General features: G+C 44.0%; 1 protein-coding gene and 1 long non-coding RNA gene across 2 annotated transcripts in view; one reads left to right on the forward strand and one right to left on the reverse strand.

Annotated features, from left to right (window-relative positions):
- Positions 1 to 13,283, forward strand: part of LOC116988399 (prolyl endopeptidase-like) — a 23,806-nt gene continuing 10,523 nt past the window's right edge. The window contains exons 1-8 of the mRNA XM_033045060.1: positions 1 to 132; positions 2,811 to 2,885; positions 4,519 to 4,652; positions 6,377 to 6,507; positions 7,643 to 7,852; positions 9,721 to 9,842; positions 12,546 to 12,651; positions 13,040 to 13,231. Coding sequence (XP_032900951.1) covers positions 76 to 132; positions 2,811 to 2,885; positions 4,519 to 4,652; positions 6,377 to 6,507; positions 7,643 to 7,852; positions 9,721 to 9,842; positions 12,546 to 12,651; positions 13,040 to 13,231 — 1,027 coding nt within the window. The 5' untranslated portion in view covers positions 1 to 75. The remainder of the gene's footprint in view (positions 133 to 2,810; positions 2,886 to 4,518; positions 4,653 to 6,376; positions 6,508 to 7,642; positions 7,853 to 9,720; positions 9,843 to 12,545; positions 12,652 to 13,039; positions 13,232 to 13,283) is intronic.
- The window catches only part of LOC116988401, a 21,771-nt gene continuing 17,773 nt past the window's right edge, over positions 9,286 to 13,283 (reverse strand). The window contains exon 3 of the long non-coding RNA XR_004415929.1: positions 9,286 to 9,296. This is a non-coding gene — a long non-coding RNA (uncharacterized LOC116988401). The remainder of the gene's footprint in view (positions 9,297 to 13,283) is intronic.

Raw genomic sequence — 13,283 nt, forward strand, 5'->3', positions numbered from 1 at the left:
GACAATAACCAGTGTGGGACAGGGGGCGGTCCCGCTGATGTGGGGCGGAGGTGGAGTCGGAGTCGGTACTGAGAGATGGAGAGATCAGCAATGGAACAGCAGTACCCGAAGCCGGAGATGGACCTGAGCCGGGTGAGAGGGAGGGAGGGGGTCCCGGGAGGGTAGGGGAGGGGGCGGGCTGGGCTGCGTTGGCCGCTGCGCCATGGTGTGTTATAATGGAGACGGTGCGGGACAGTTTCACTTTCCATTCTCTGCAGTTACCGAGAGGAGAAAATGAAACCTGCGAGAATAAAGCAGCGGGAACAGTAACATGCGGACATCTACAACTCCTCACACAGCACTCGGTGTAAATGAAAACAAACTCATTCACAGGGTCAGAGCCACAAACTCGACCTTACCTACCCCGACCTCCAATGCCCAGCCTGACGACAACCGTGCAATTCATGCCCCGACCTCAAACTCCAGGCCTGACCCTTGAGTCCAAACCCTCCACCAAACGACATTCTCACCCCTAAACTTAACTTTGACCCCCTAAAACCGGTGTCCGGCCATGCACTGCGTGGATAGATATCAGAGTCCTACAGGAAGGAACTACAGATGCTGGTTTAAACCGAAGATAGATTCAAAAAGCTGGAATAACTCAACAGGTCAGACAGCATCACCTATTCCTTTTCTCCAGAGATGCTGTCTGACCCGCTGAGTTATTCCAGCTTTTTGTGTCTATCATAGTCGTACTGGCCCTTCGGCCCAACTTGCCCACACTGACCAACATGTCCCATCTACACTCGTCCCACTTTCCTGCATTTGACCCATATCCCTCTAAATCTGACCTATCCATGTACCTGTCTAATTGTTTCTTAAACATTGTGATAGTTCCTGCCTCAACTACCTCCTCTGGCAGCTCGTTCCATATACCCACCACCCTCTGTGTGAAAAAGTTAAGGGCCTGTCCCACTATATCGAGTTTACCCACGAGCTCTCCCGAGTTTAAAAAAAAAATCAAACTCGTGGTAAGTATGTCGAATGTACTTAGCGGGTACGTCGGAGCTTGGGACGTCTCTTAGCGGCTCGTAACGCTAACGGCAGGTACTCGGGAAACGCGGTAAGCTCATGAAGTTTTTTCAACATGTTGAAAAATGTCCACGAGAGCCCCGAGTACCTACGAGCGGCTATTACCGTAATTCTCCGAGCTCCACCGAATCAGGGGAAACTCGGGAGAACTCTTGACTTACTTCGTACAGTGGGACAGGCCCTTTACCCATTGAATTCCTCTTAAATCTTTTCCCCTTCACCTCAAACCGATGTGCTCTGGTTCTGGATTCACTCTGCTTGTCCCTGACATGAATGACATTGTCAATAGATCAAGAGAGTTTCATTTTCATATTCAGTGGGACCAGAACGATGAAAGTCTGAAAAAGGGCCACAACCCAAAACGTCACCTCTCCCTGTTCTCCAGGGATGCTGCCTGACCTGCCAAGTTACTCCAGCACTTTGCGTCTTTTTTTGTAAACCAGCATCTGCAGTTCCTTATTTCTACAATGAAATTCTTACCTGCTGCAGCTTTACAGACACAATAACGCATCAATATAACAAATTAATCTCCAATGAACCATAAGGCAATTAATTATCAGTGATACTAGGTGGCCACAACATAAAAATGCAAACTGAAGTCTTTAGAGCAACCTTGCATGTCCATTGGAGTTTAGTTCTGAGGTAGGTTTGTGGAAATACAAGGAACTGCAGATGCTGGTTTACAAAAAAAAAGACACTAAATGCTGGAGTAACTCAGCGGGTTAGGCAGCATCTCTGGAGAACATGGATTTCCGGTCGGGGGTTGGGCAAGGTGGCTCAAAAACCTGATATTTGATGAGAAGAAGCTATTCCTGAACCTGGGGGTCATGATTCTCATATTCCTATACCACCTTCATGATGGTGTCAGCGGGAGAAGAGAATGGCCAAGGTGGTGTGATTCTTTGATGATCTGTAGTGTTGGAAGGAAATGCAGATGCTGGTTTATACCAAAGATAGACACAAAATGCTGAAGTGACTCAGCGGGACAGGCAGCATCTCTGGAGAGAAGAAATGGGTGATGGTTCGGGGTTAAGACCCTTCTTCAGAAGGATGTTTAGCTGCCTTCTTGAGGCAGAGCTTCCTGCAGATCCCATTGATAGTGGGGAGGTCAGTACCTATGATGGCACAGAGATGGTGGGCTGAAGATCCTGTTCCTGTTCTGTTCTATGTGTTATGTTAACAGACTTCAAAGGCTGAATGGCCCTGTCCACTCCCTCTTGTGTGCATTGAATGTCTGCTGAAATCAGTCAATACAATTGGTTTCAATCACTCAGACAATGAATGCCATATTCCCATGGATGTACCTTACATGTAAATTAACCTCTCTCAAACCCATCACTTAATCTAATTAATAGATATTTTGTATCTATAACCCTATTGTCTAGGCTTCTCTGAACACCATCATTTTGAATGCTGGAGTAACTCAGCGGGGCAGGCAGCATCTCTGGAGAGAAGGAATGGGTTATGTTTCGGATCAAGACCTTCCTTCAGACCCGGAACGTCATCCATTCCTTCTCTCCAGAGTTGTTGCCTGCCCCGCTGAGTTACTCCAGCATTTTGTGTTTATCTTCGGTGTAAACCAGCATCTGCAGTTCCTTCCTATGCACACCATCATTTTCAAGATCGGTATTAGTTCTCTTTGGTCTTCTTGATCCACCACTGAATGCAGGGGGTGCATTGATTGCATGGAATGATGTTATGATGCAAATGAATGAGACTCTTGTTCCTGATTATTTCAGGTGGACGATTACCATGGGGTTAAAGTACCCGACCCCTATGTCTGGCTTGAAGACCCCAACAGCGAACCGACCAAGGTGAGAAAGAACCCAGCACATTCAGCAGTCCTATTTCCAAATACTTATACCTTTGTTCCATCAATGCTTTATTGGTACTTTATTCTCATGTGTTTCTAAGTATAGTGCCATTTTTTTTGCATACAGTTCAGTGACATTCCTGCTATAAATTAGGCGCAATCGTACTAAGTATAAGATCGCAAGATAGTAGACTACACTGGGCCAGTACACATGAGTCACTACATTTTAACTGTCATCTTGTACCCTTCAATTCTGAAATTTTTTAAATGGTAGAGTCCAAGGAGTGTTATGGAGCAGAGAGATCTAGGGGTACAAGCACAAAATTCTATAAAAGTGGCATCGTGGGTGGATTGGGTTGCGTAGAGACCTTTGGCACGCTGGCCTTCATCAGTCAGGGATTGATTATAGAAGCTGGGGCATTATGTTACAGTTGTAGAAGAAGCTGGTGAGTTCGAACTTGGTGTATTGTGTTCAGTTTGTTCATCCTGCTGTAGGACAGATGCCATTAAGTTGGAAAGAATGCAGGGAAGATTTACGAGGAAGTTGCCAGGACTCGAGGGCTTGAGCTATAGGGAGAGGTTGGCCAGGATAGGGCTTTATTCCTTGGAGCACAGGAGGCTGAGGGCTGTATATAACCATGAGATAGGGTGAATGCACAGGGTAGGGGAATTGAATACTAGCGTATATAGGTTTAAAGTGAGAGTGGAAAGATTTAATCGGAACCTGAGAGGCAACCTATTCACACAGAGGGTGGTGATTATATGGAATGAGCTGCCAGATGAAGTAACTACAACAGCAGGAACAATAATTAATAAGCATTTGGACAGATACATGGATAGGAGAGGTTTGGAGAGATATGGGACTAGCTTTGATGGGACATCTTGGTTGGCATGTTTGAGTTGGCTGTGTTGTATGACTATGCCTAATACTTCCTGAGAACTCACCAGCACTACCACCCTGATGTCTTCTACAGCTACACTGCCTTTGATAATCAGAGGCATTCAAAAAGTTGAAATTGATTTAAAAAAAAAGAAAAACAAATAATAAATTTACTTAAAATCACAATTTACTGATAATTGATAAAAAATATGTACATTTGTAATAAAAAAAGAGAAGTAAGTTCAGCTATTTTTTCTTTATGAGTCCTTCTAGTTAATCCAGCAAGCAGATACAAAATACATCAGGCCTTGTCAGTTCAGTAGGTTACAGAACACCCTAGTTTCACTGTCGAACACAGGTTGACAAAGAGGCATTAGATATCCTACATACAACCTCCAGCAGCTTCCATACCTCAGTATACAGTGTACAGATGTAGAAGTCCAAAATGTCCTCATGCACGCATTGAAGATAACAATTGGTTCTCCATTGTATCTGCCATATTTTGCAATGCAGTGCATCAGTATGGTTTGCAGAGCATAAATGGTGCATGAAATATCAATGGTGCAGAGAATGCATATTGCAAATAGAGTACACATGTTCCATAACCTTTTCTCAGGTCAGGAGCAGAAGTTGGTTAGAAACTGTTTAAATGCTTGCCCCAATCCAACAATGGGAATGTCTCTGTATTTCTCCCAGTAACAAGTGGAGTAGATTGTTATCCTATTCACAACCTGCGCACCTCTTTGTTTTTCAGGCATTTGTTGAAGCCCAGAACCAGCTAACCATGCCTTTCCTGGAAGGTTGCAGAGTCAGAAAGAGACTTCAGGAGCGCATGACAGAATTGTTTGACTACCCCAAGTACAGCTGTCCTTGCAGGAAAGGGAAACGGTGAGAGTTTTATCACAATTTCTCATGACTCCTTGAGATCATCACATTCATAGCATTATTTTTGTTGATGGTGCGAAAAGCCATAACTGGAGAGATCCCTCACTTTCGTAGTGTGGTAGATATGCTGTTAGATTAGACATTCAGAGAGCAAAGGTTCAATTCTCACTCTGGAGTATTTGAGAATTCAAATTAAGTTATTTAAAGAAAATCTTTATTTGGGATGTATCGAATTGTTCTAAAGCCAAGTTGATAGACGAATGAGACTTTTTAGTTTAATTTAGAGATAAGGTGCGGAAACAGGCCCTTCATCACCCGCTTCGACCAACGATCCTCATACACAACAAACTCATATCCTACACACTCAGAACAATTTACAATTTTTACCAAATTCAATGAACCTATAAACCTGGACATCTTTGGAGTGTGGGTGGAAATCAGAGCACCCGGAGAAAACCCACGCGGTCACAAGGGAAAACGTACAAACTCCATACAGACAGCACCAGTAGTCAGGATCCAACCTGGGTCTCTGGCACTGTAAGGCAGCAATTCTACCACTGCGCCACTCGACTAAGCCCCTGGACTTAGATTTGGGAAGTTACATTTTTACCCGGAATTGACCAAGGCTGTTTCTTTGTTGGACAAGCTAGAGCTCAGAACACACGAAATAGTAGTAGGTGTAGGCCATTCAACCCTAATGCAAGCTCCACCATACTACAAATCGTGGCTAATCTTCTACCCCAGCACAATTCTCATCCACTTGCCCTATATTCTTTTATCCCTTTCATATCCAGTAAATATTTGTTTCAAATTTCATCAAGGACTGACCTTCCACCGGCCTCCAGAGTAGGGACCTCCAAATATTCTCCAGTAACTGTATCAAGAAATTTCTCCTCAGTCCAGTCCAAAATGGTCCATTCCTTACATTGAGACTTGACTCCTCGTTCTTAATTGCTTTCTTTAGATTGATTCAAGATTCACCATTTCACAATGAGGGGGATAAGCAATAAATGGCATATTTGCTATGCCCTGTCAACCAAATAAATAAAGCCATCGGGAGCCATTGGAAGGAGTTCGTGCTATTTGTTGGTCAACTGTTATTCTCCCTCTGGCTTGCACTGCCTTTGAATTCTTACGCAAATCTGCAGAGTGGGACATCAACCCAAATCCTATGAGCTTGAGCCAACCCACTGAATGATGCCTGGTTTCTCAGATGATGAGGGTGGAATAGGGTGACATAGTGGCGCAGCGGTAGAGTTGCTGTCATACAGCACCAGGAACTTGGGTTCAATCCTGACCACGGGCGCTGAAAGGAGGGAGTTTGTACGCTCTCCCTGTGACCGCGTGGCTTTTCTCCGGGTGCTCCCACACTCCAAAAATGTTTAGGTTTGTAGGTTAATTGGCTTCACAGAAATTGTAAAAGTCCCGAGGCTGTGAGATAATGCTAGTGTACGGGGTGATTATTGGTCGGTGCCCACTCGGTGGGCAACGAGCCTGTTTCTGTGCGGTATGTCTAAAGTCTAAATGTCCAGTTGAGATTCCCGATTTGGCTAATCGACTCTTAAAAGGCTGTTTGTTTCAGATGAATGAAGCTAGCTGCAATAACTAGGGAAAAGATTCAACAGGTGGTCCAATAGTGAACATTGAACTAGCAAGGGGAATGTATGGGCTAAGACTGCTCTGAAAATGTGGCCAGACTTGATGCGCATCAATTTTCTTATTTTCAGGTATTTTTACTTCCACAACTCGGGGCTGCAGAACCAGCACGTGTTGTACGTCCAGGATTCATTGGACGCAGATGCTCAGGTTTTCCTTGACCCCAACAAGATGTCCGCAGATGGGACTGTGGCCTTGATGAGTAGGTTATCGCCCAGGATGGGGGCTTAATCTTGCTGTTAAAATTTCCCTGTTCAGAATTCTGAGAATTAACGTCTAGATCAAACAAGTTTTTCAATGTCTAATACTGAGGAGAGATCTGGGATTTTAAATGCAGGCCATTAATATCCAGATCAAACAAAATTTTCACGGCCTTGTTTGATATTGGCGCGAGGTGTAGGATATAGCTGATCTACTGACAAGAATATTACTGTTTCTGTTCTGGGGTCAGAAAGAACATCTTGGCCTAGAGGCCAAGTATCGTAGAGCCACCAAAATAACCCCAGCGCAAAATGATGGAGCAAGTCATATCAACTTGTTTTGTTATATCTCCTTCAGTTTGGAGGAATGTTTAAACGTACAAAAGAGATTCTGTAAGTTTAATATAGAGAAACATCTGGTGGATTTCAATGGAGAGAAATCTTCAAATTAGAAACGAATCCAGGGGACTATTTAACACTATTTCAGTGAAAGTGTTGCGGAAATCTGAAATTCTCTCCCCCAAGCGGAGTAGACATTAGATGTTGGGGTTCACTTGGAGCTTTCAGGACTGAGAGAAATACTTTTGAAAAATGTATATGCTGTAAATCTAATTCAAAAGTGGAGCATGCTGGAAATGCTCAGCAGGTCAGTCAATGGGGGGAGAAACCGTTGACATTTTAGATCAGACACCCTTTGCAGAACTGCTGAGTATTTTTGGTTATAATTGGAAAAAGAAACAGAAGGGAAGTGAGGAAACACCAAAGGAGTATAGGAGCCTAGAAGACGCTGGGCCAATTCACTGAATGTTTGATGAGGGTAAATTGAAGGGTGATGGGGCAAAGATGTTGGGTGAGGCTAGACTGAGAAGTTCTCTCAGTAGTGGCACATGCCCAATGGACCACATTTTCATCTGAGTGATGCAGTGATTTATTATATAGTCATTAAAAACAGGTGGATAGTTTTTGTTATGCAAGGCCAATATCTTTTGAAGAACCGAGGTTTGTGATTGAACTGACTGGCCTCTTCCTGTTCCATTGATTAGGAAGAATTTGGTTTGCCTGGTGTGACGGTTCCTGTGGTAGGCTTGAGTTCCATCAGCAGTAGAGTTGTCCTGACCTCTGGTTGTGTTTGCACAGTGTTGGCCTTCTCTGAAGACAATGAGTACCTGGCGTATGGACTCAGCAAAAGCGGGTCCGACTGGGTCACAATCAAAATCCTAAAGGTCGAAGGTCCTGAAGATCTCCCAGACATTCTGGAAAAGGTGAAATTCAGCTGTCTGTCCTGGACTCATGATGGAAAGGGAATTTTCTACAATCGTTACCCAGATCAAGAAGGAAGCATGGATGGTATGTTTGAGAAAAGATTGCATTGTTCCACTATGGCTGTCAACTGTGTTTCATAGTCATACAGCACAGTAACAGGACATTCGGCCCAACTTATCCATACCTACCAAAATGCCTCATCTACAGGTCCCACCTGCCCACATGCCTCTAAACCATTCCTATCCACATACCTGTTCAAATGTCTTTTAAATGTTGTTATAGTAATGGTATAATAGTATAATGGATAATGGTATAATATATATGGTATGTCTAGCTAACAGCAAACCATTTATATAGTGTCGTGCTCTAGATTCACAGAAGTGATTATCAAAATGACAAATAAATGGTTATAAAAACAAAAATCTTGAACTCATATAGCACCTTTTAGAAGGATTTCACAAGATGTTTTATATTTAAGAAAGTATTTTGAACAATAATTACTGTTGCAACATTTTGAAAACATCACAAGTTTTTCCTGAGGATCACATGTACCATTGGACCACAGGAATCAAATTTATGGTGTAAATATCACTTAGGTGAAAATGGCATTTTCTACCTTTTTAATGTGGTGTTAAATCAGGACTCCCACTGCCCATTCTAAGTCACAGAATATATCCCATTGCGTTGGTTAAGGAGAGTGAGATAGTTCTCCCTAATGTCCTGCTAAAAATCCACAACTGAGCACTGAAAACAGATTATTTGGTCATTTTTGCTTGCTACTTTGGGACCTTGCAATGCATTGGTTGCCTGCTGCAATTCTTATATTGTTTACAGTGACTCCACAACCAAAAAGCACTGGTTGTAAAATGCTCGTGAAATGTACAGTATAAATCTGTAAATGTAATTGAAGAACTTTGTTGTATTCGTTATATATTATTTTTACTTCATTCAAGGGTTTCTGGTTTAGAATACAAAATGCTGGAGTAAAGGACCTGTCCCACGAGCATGCGCCTGCATGCGGCAAGCGCGACCAAATCGGTAGCGGGGGCCATGCGGAGATCCAGTGATCCCCGTACAGGGCCGGTCCCACCAGCATGCGCCTGCATGCGGCAAGCGCGACCAAATCGGTAGCGGGGGCCATGCGGAGATCCAGTGATCCCCGTACAGGGCCGGTCCCACCAGCATGCGCCTGCATGCGGCGAGCGCGACCAAACCGGAAGCTGGGGCCGCGCGGAGTGACGTGAAGTTTCAAGCGAAGTCCGCGGGAAGTTCGCGCGTGACATCCGGCTTCAAGACGCTGCGTATGCCCGTCGAGGCGATGCGTTCGGCGTCGAGGCGGCTGCAGGCTGGCAGGCCGTTGCCACGTGGAATTTTTTAACACAGTCAGTTCTTTGGAGCCCCGCGCGATGTCGGGACCAGCTCCACACAACTCCATACGGCTCCGGCGATCGAAGTGGGACCGGCCCCGCGAAGCCGTATGGCTCAAGCGACCACGTTAGGTCGCGCTTGCCGCATGGAGTCGCTTGCTCTTGGGACAGGCCCTTTACTCAGTGGGTCAGGCAGCATCTCTGGAGGATATGTCTAGGCGATGTTTCGGGTCGGAACTCATCTTCAGACTGATTGTAGTGGGTGGGAGAAGCTGGAAAAGAGAGGGGGGAATGGGACAAAGCCTTGAGGAAATTTCACAGTGGAGCAGAAAAATGAAGATTCACGAAACTGCAGATGCTGGAATCTTGCAACGAACACAAAATTCTAGACACGAACAAGAAACTATCATCGTCCAGCCCAACTGCTTTTTCTTTGTGTTTTGATTTTTACTTCCACTTGTGCTAATTCACATTCTGAACTAAGGTTACATTTCCCAAATTAAACCCATTTGAATCTTTCACTAATGTACTCTACCGCTTTTTCATAGTAATTATATTTGGTGACTGATGGTCCGTCTATTCCAGGCACTGACACCGCATCCAATATCAACCAGAAACTCTACTACCACGTGCTCGGCACCAGCCAGTCAGAGGACATCCTATGTGCGGAATTCCTGGATAATCCCAAATGGAAAAGTGCAGCCCAGGTACTCTATTAATGTCTGCTTGGTTGTGTGGCCATTCTGTCATCCCATAGTCATAAAGTTTTGAATTTGACACCCACTCAAGAGGCTTTAATGGATAACACAGCTGATGTTTCCAGTGCAGTACGAAGGGAACGTTTGTACTATATTGCATAGGAAGGAACTGCAGATGCTGGCTTACACCAAAGATAGACACAAAATGCTGGAGAAACTCAGCGGGTCAGGCAGCATCTCTGGAGAAAAGGAATAGGCAACATTTCTGTTCGTCACTCCACATTTTCCTTCACAGATGAATTTGTTAGTCAATTAAACTACTTACTAGTGAAGGACCTCAGAGCCCAGCCACATTTTGAAGACAAACCCATTGATAACCAAATGTGTTGAAGCATTTTATGAAGGAAGGTAGATTTTGCTCTATATTGCCTTTCTATACTGTCATCATAAGTATAGGATAGTAGGGAACTCAGAAGAAATATTGTGGACTATGAAAGTCACCACTATATGAAGTGATTAATGCAAGTATTTAGTGTAGAAATGAAACCGGATAAATGCATCAATAAGAAAAAAATAGAAGCTTATACTCATAAGTTCATAAGTTCTAGGAGCAGAATCGGGGTCATTTGACCCATCAAGTCAACTCCGCCATTCAATTATAGCTGATCTATCTTTCCCTCTCAACCCCATTCTCCTGCCTTCACCCCATAACCTCTGGCACCCTTATACTGATCGGATTACATTTTAATAAAGGCTAGTATGCATGTTACAGCATTAGTGGCTGATCAATGAAATGGTTTGTGCTCCACACCAATTTATTTGTATGATTCATTGGTTTTAAGATCTTGTTGTGAACAAAATAGCTCAAGTAATTGTACTTCTCTGATCTTGAGCTCATACTCAAGCACAAACACTCAACAGGAAATGTTGTCCATTCCTTCTCTCCAGAGTTGCTGTCTGTCCCACTGTTACTCCAGCTTTTTGTGTCTATCTTTGGTTTAAACCAGCATCTGCAGTTCCTTCCTGCACAAACACTATCCCTCCCTTTCGGAAAATACCATTAAGTTGCTGGGCAAATATACATCACGGTGTCACAGGATTTTCCCTCTCGTTTACACCTGTAACACTGGTATGTTTAATCATCCCAGCCGGTGGAGGGAATCCAATTAACAATTAATCATTTGGATTATAATTTAGGGGCGTGATTAGTACGTTGGCGGTTAATACCAAAATTGGCAGTGTGTGAACAGTGAAGAATGTTGTGTAAGGATTAACAGGATCTGTATCAACTAGGAAAGTAAACATAGGAAAACCAGATGGAATTTAACTTAGACAAATGCATTTTAGGAAATTAAATGTCATCCAGAATACAAGCAATGGAATGACAGGTTCCTGAAGAGTGTTATTGAATGAGAGGCCTTGAGTACAAATATCTAGTTCCCTGAAAGTGGCAACACAGTATAATTTAGAGATACAGCATGGAAACAGAACCTTCGGCCCACCGGGTCCATGCCGACCATCAATCATCCATTCACACTAATTCCATGTTATCGCATTTTCTCATCCACTCCCTGCACATTAGGGGCAATTTACAGAGGCCAATTAACTCACAGACCCACACGTCCCTGGGAGTTAGACATGGTGTGCCATTTACCTTCTTCGCTTGGGGCATTGAGTACAAGATTTGGGACAGCTGTACAAGTTACTGGTGAGACTTGTGTACCATTTTGGTCACCGCGCTATGGGAAGAATGTGATTAAGCCAGAAAGGATACAGAGTTACAAGGATGTTGTCGGGACTGGAGAGTTGAGTTCATTGGATGGGCCGGGGCTGTTTGCTCTGGAGCAAAGGAAGCTGAGGGTTGACCATATAGGCGATTATAAATAATGAAAGGTATAAGTAGGGTAAATAGTCACAGTCTTTCCTACTAAAACTAAAGAGCATAGGTTTAAGAAAGATGTAAGACTTGAGGGGCACGTTTTCACACGAACGTGATGAGTATACAGTGGATACAATTACAGCATTTAAAAAACACATGGAAAGTGCATGGATCAGAAGGTTTAGGAAGTTCGGCATGTCCCCCACAACTCTCATCGACTTCCACAGATTCACCATAGAAAGCATTTTATCAGGATGCATCACAGCTTGGTTCGGGAACAGCTCCATCCAAGACCGAAAGAAATTGCAGTGAATTGTGGACGCAGCCCGCTCCCTTCCATTGACTCCATTTATACCTCATGCTGCCTCGGCAAGACCAGCAGCATAATCAAGGACGAGTCGCACCCTGGCCACTCCCTCTTCTCCCCTCTCCCATCAGGCAAACGGTATTGATGGGCGAAAACACACACCTCCATATTCAGGGTCAGTTTCTTCATAGCTGTTATCAGGTGACTGAATCATTGCCACCACAACCAGCTGAGCTACTGTCTACCTCATTGGTGACCCTCGGACTGTACTTGATTGGACTTTGCTGGCTTTACCTTGCAATAAACATAATTCCCTTATCATGTATCTATACACTGTAAATGACTTGATTGTAATCATGTGCTTCCGCTGACTGGATGGCACTGTGCCTCGGTACACGTGACAATAAAGTGAAGTGAGATAGACGTGTTGGTCAACAGTCGGGCCGAAGGGCCAGTCCGTGCTGTATAACTCTATGACTCCAACTGAGGATTCAGAAATAGTTCACTCCTGTTTGTCTTTGTTCAGGTTTCTGACGATGGTTGTTATGTGCTATTATCTATTCGAGAGGGTTGTCAACCCAAGAACCGAATATGGTACTGTGACCTGCACCTGCTACCAAATGGCATATCTGGTAGGTACTTGCTTCTGTCAGACGCTAATCAAGCCACATGATGATGCTGCCGGAAATCTGCCGTTGGGTGAATCTCCTTCTACATTTCACACTGAGTTTCAAACTCACAGTGGCAATTGTTTGGATCTGGACCCAAGATCAAGCAACACATTAATAAGAAGGTAGACAAAAATGCTGGAGCGAAGGAAAGACCTGGGTCTGAAGTAGGGTTTCGGCCCGAAACATTGCCTATTTCCTTCGCTCCATAGATGCTGCCTCACCCGCTGAGTTTCTCCAGCATTTTTGTCTACCTTCGATTTTCCAGCATCTGCAGTCCCTTCTTAAACATTAATAAGAAGTCTTCTTTGTGACTTCACCATTTTGACCAAGTCTGTCATCATTTTTACAGGCCTACTTCCTTGGGTTAAACTGATAGACAACTTTGATGCAGAGTACAGCTACCTCACAAATGAAGGGCCTGTGTTCTCATTCAGAACGAACCTCGATGCTCCTCGCCACCGAGTCATCAATATTAACCTGGAGCAGCCAGCTATGTCACAATGGAAGGAACTCATTGCCCAACATCAGAAGGATGTCTTGGGTAAGATCTTTCAGGACGCCGTATATTGATTGAAAGTTTGTACCAAGAATGT

The sequence above is a fragment of the Amblyraja radiata genome, chromosome 27, assembly GCF_010909765.2.
Source record: "Amblyraja radiata isolate CabotCenter1 chromosome 27, sAmbRad1.1.pri, whole genome shotgun sequence".
Taxonomy (NCBI): domain Eukaryota; kingdom Metazoa; phylum Chordata; class Chondrichthyes; order Rajiformes; family Rajidae; genus Amblyraja; species Amblyraja radiata.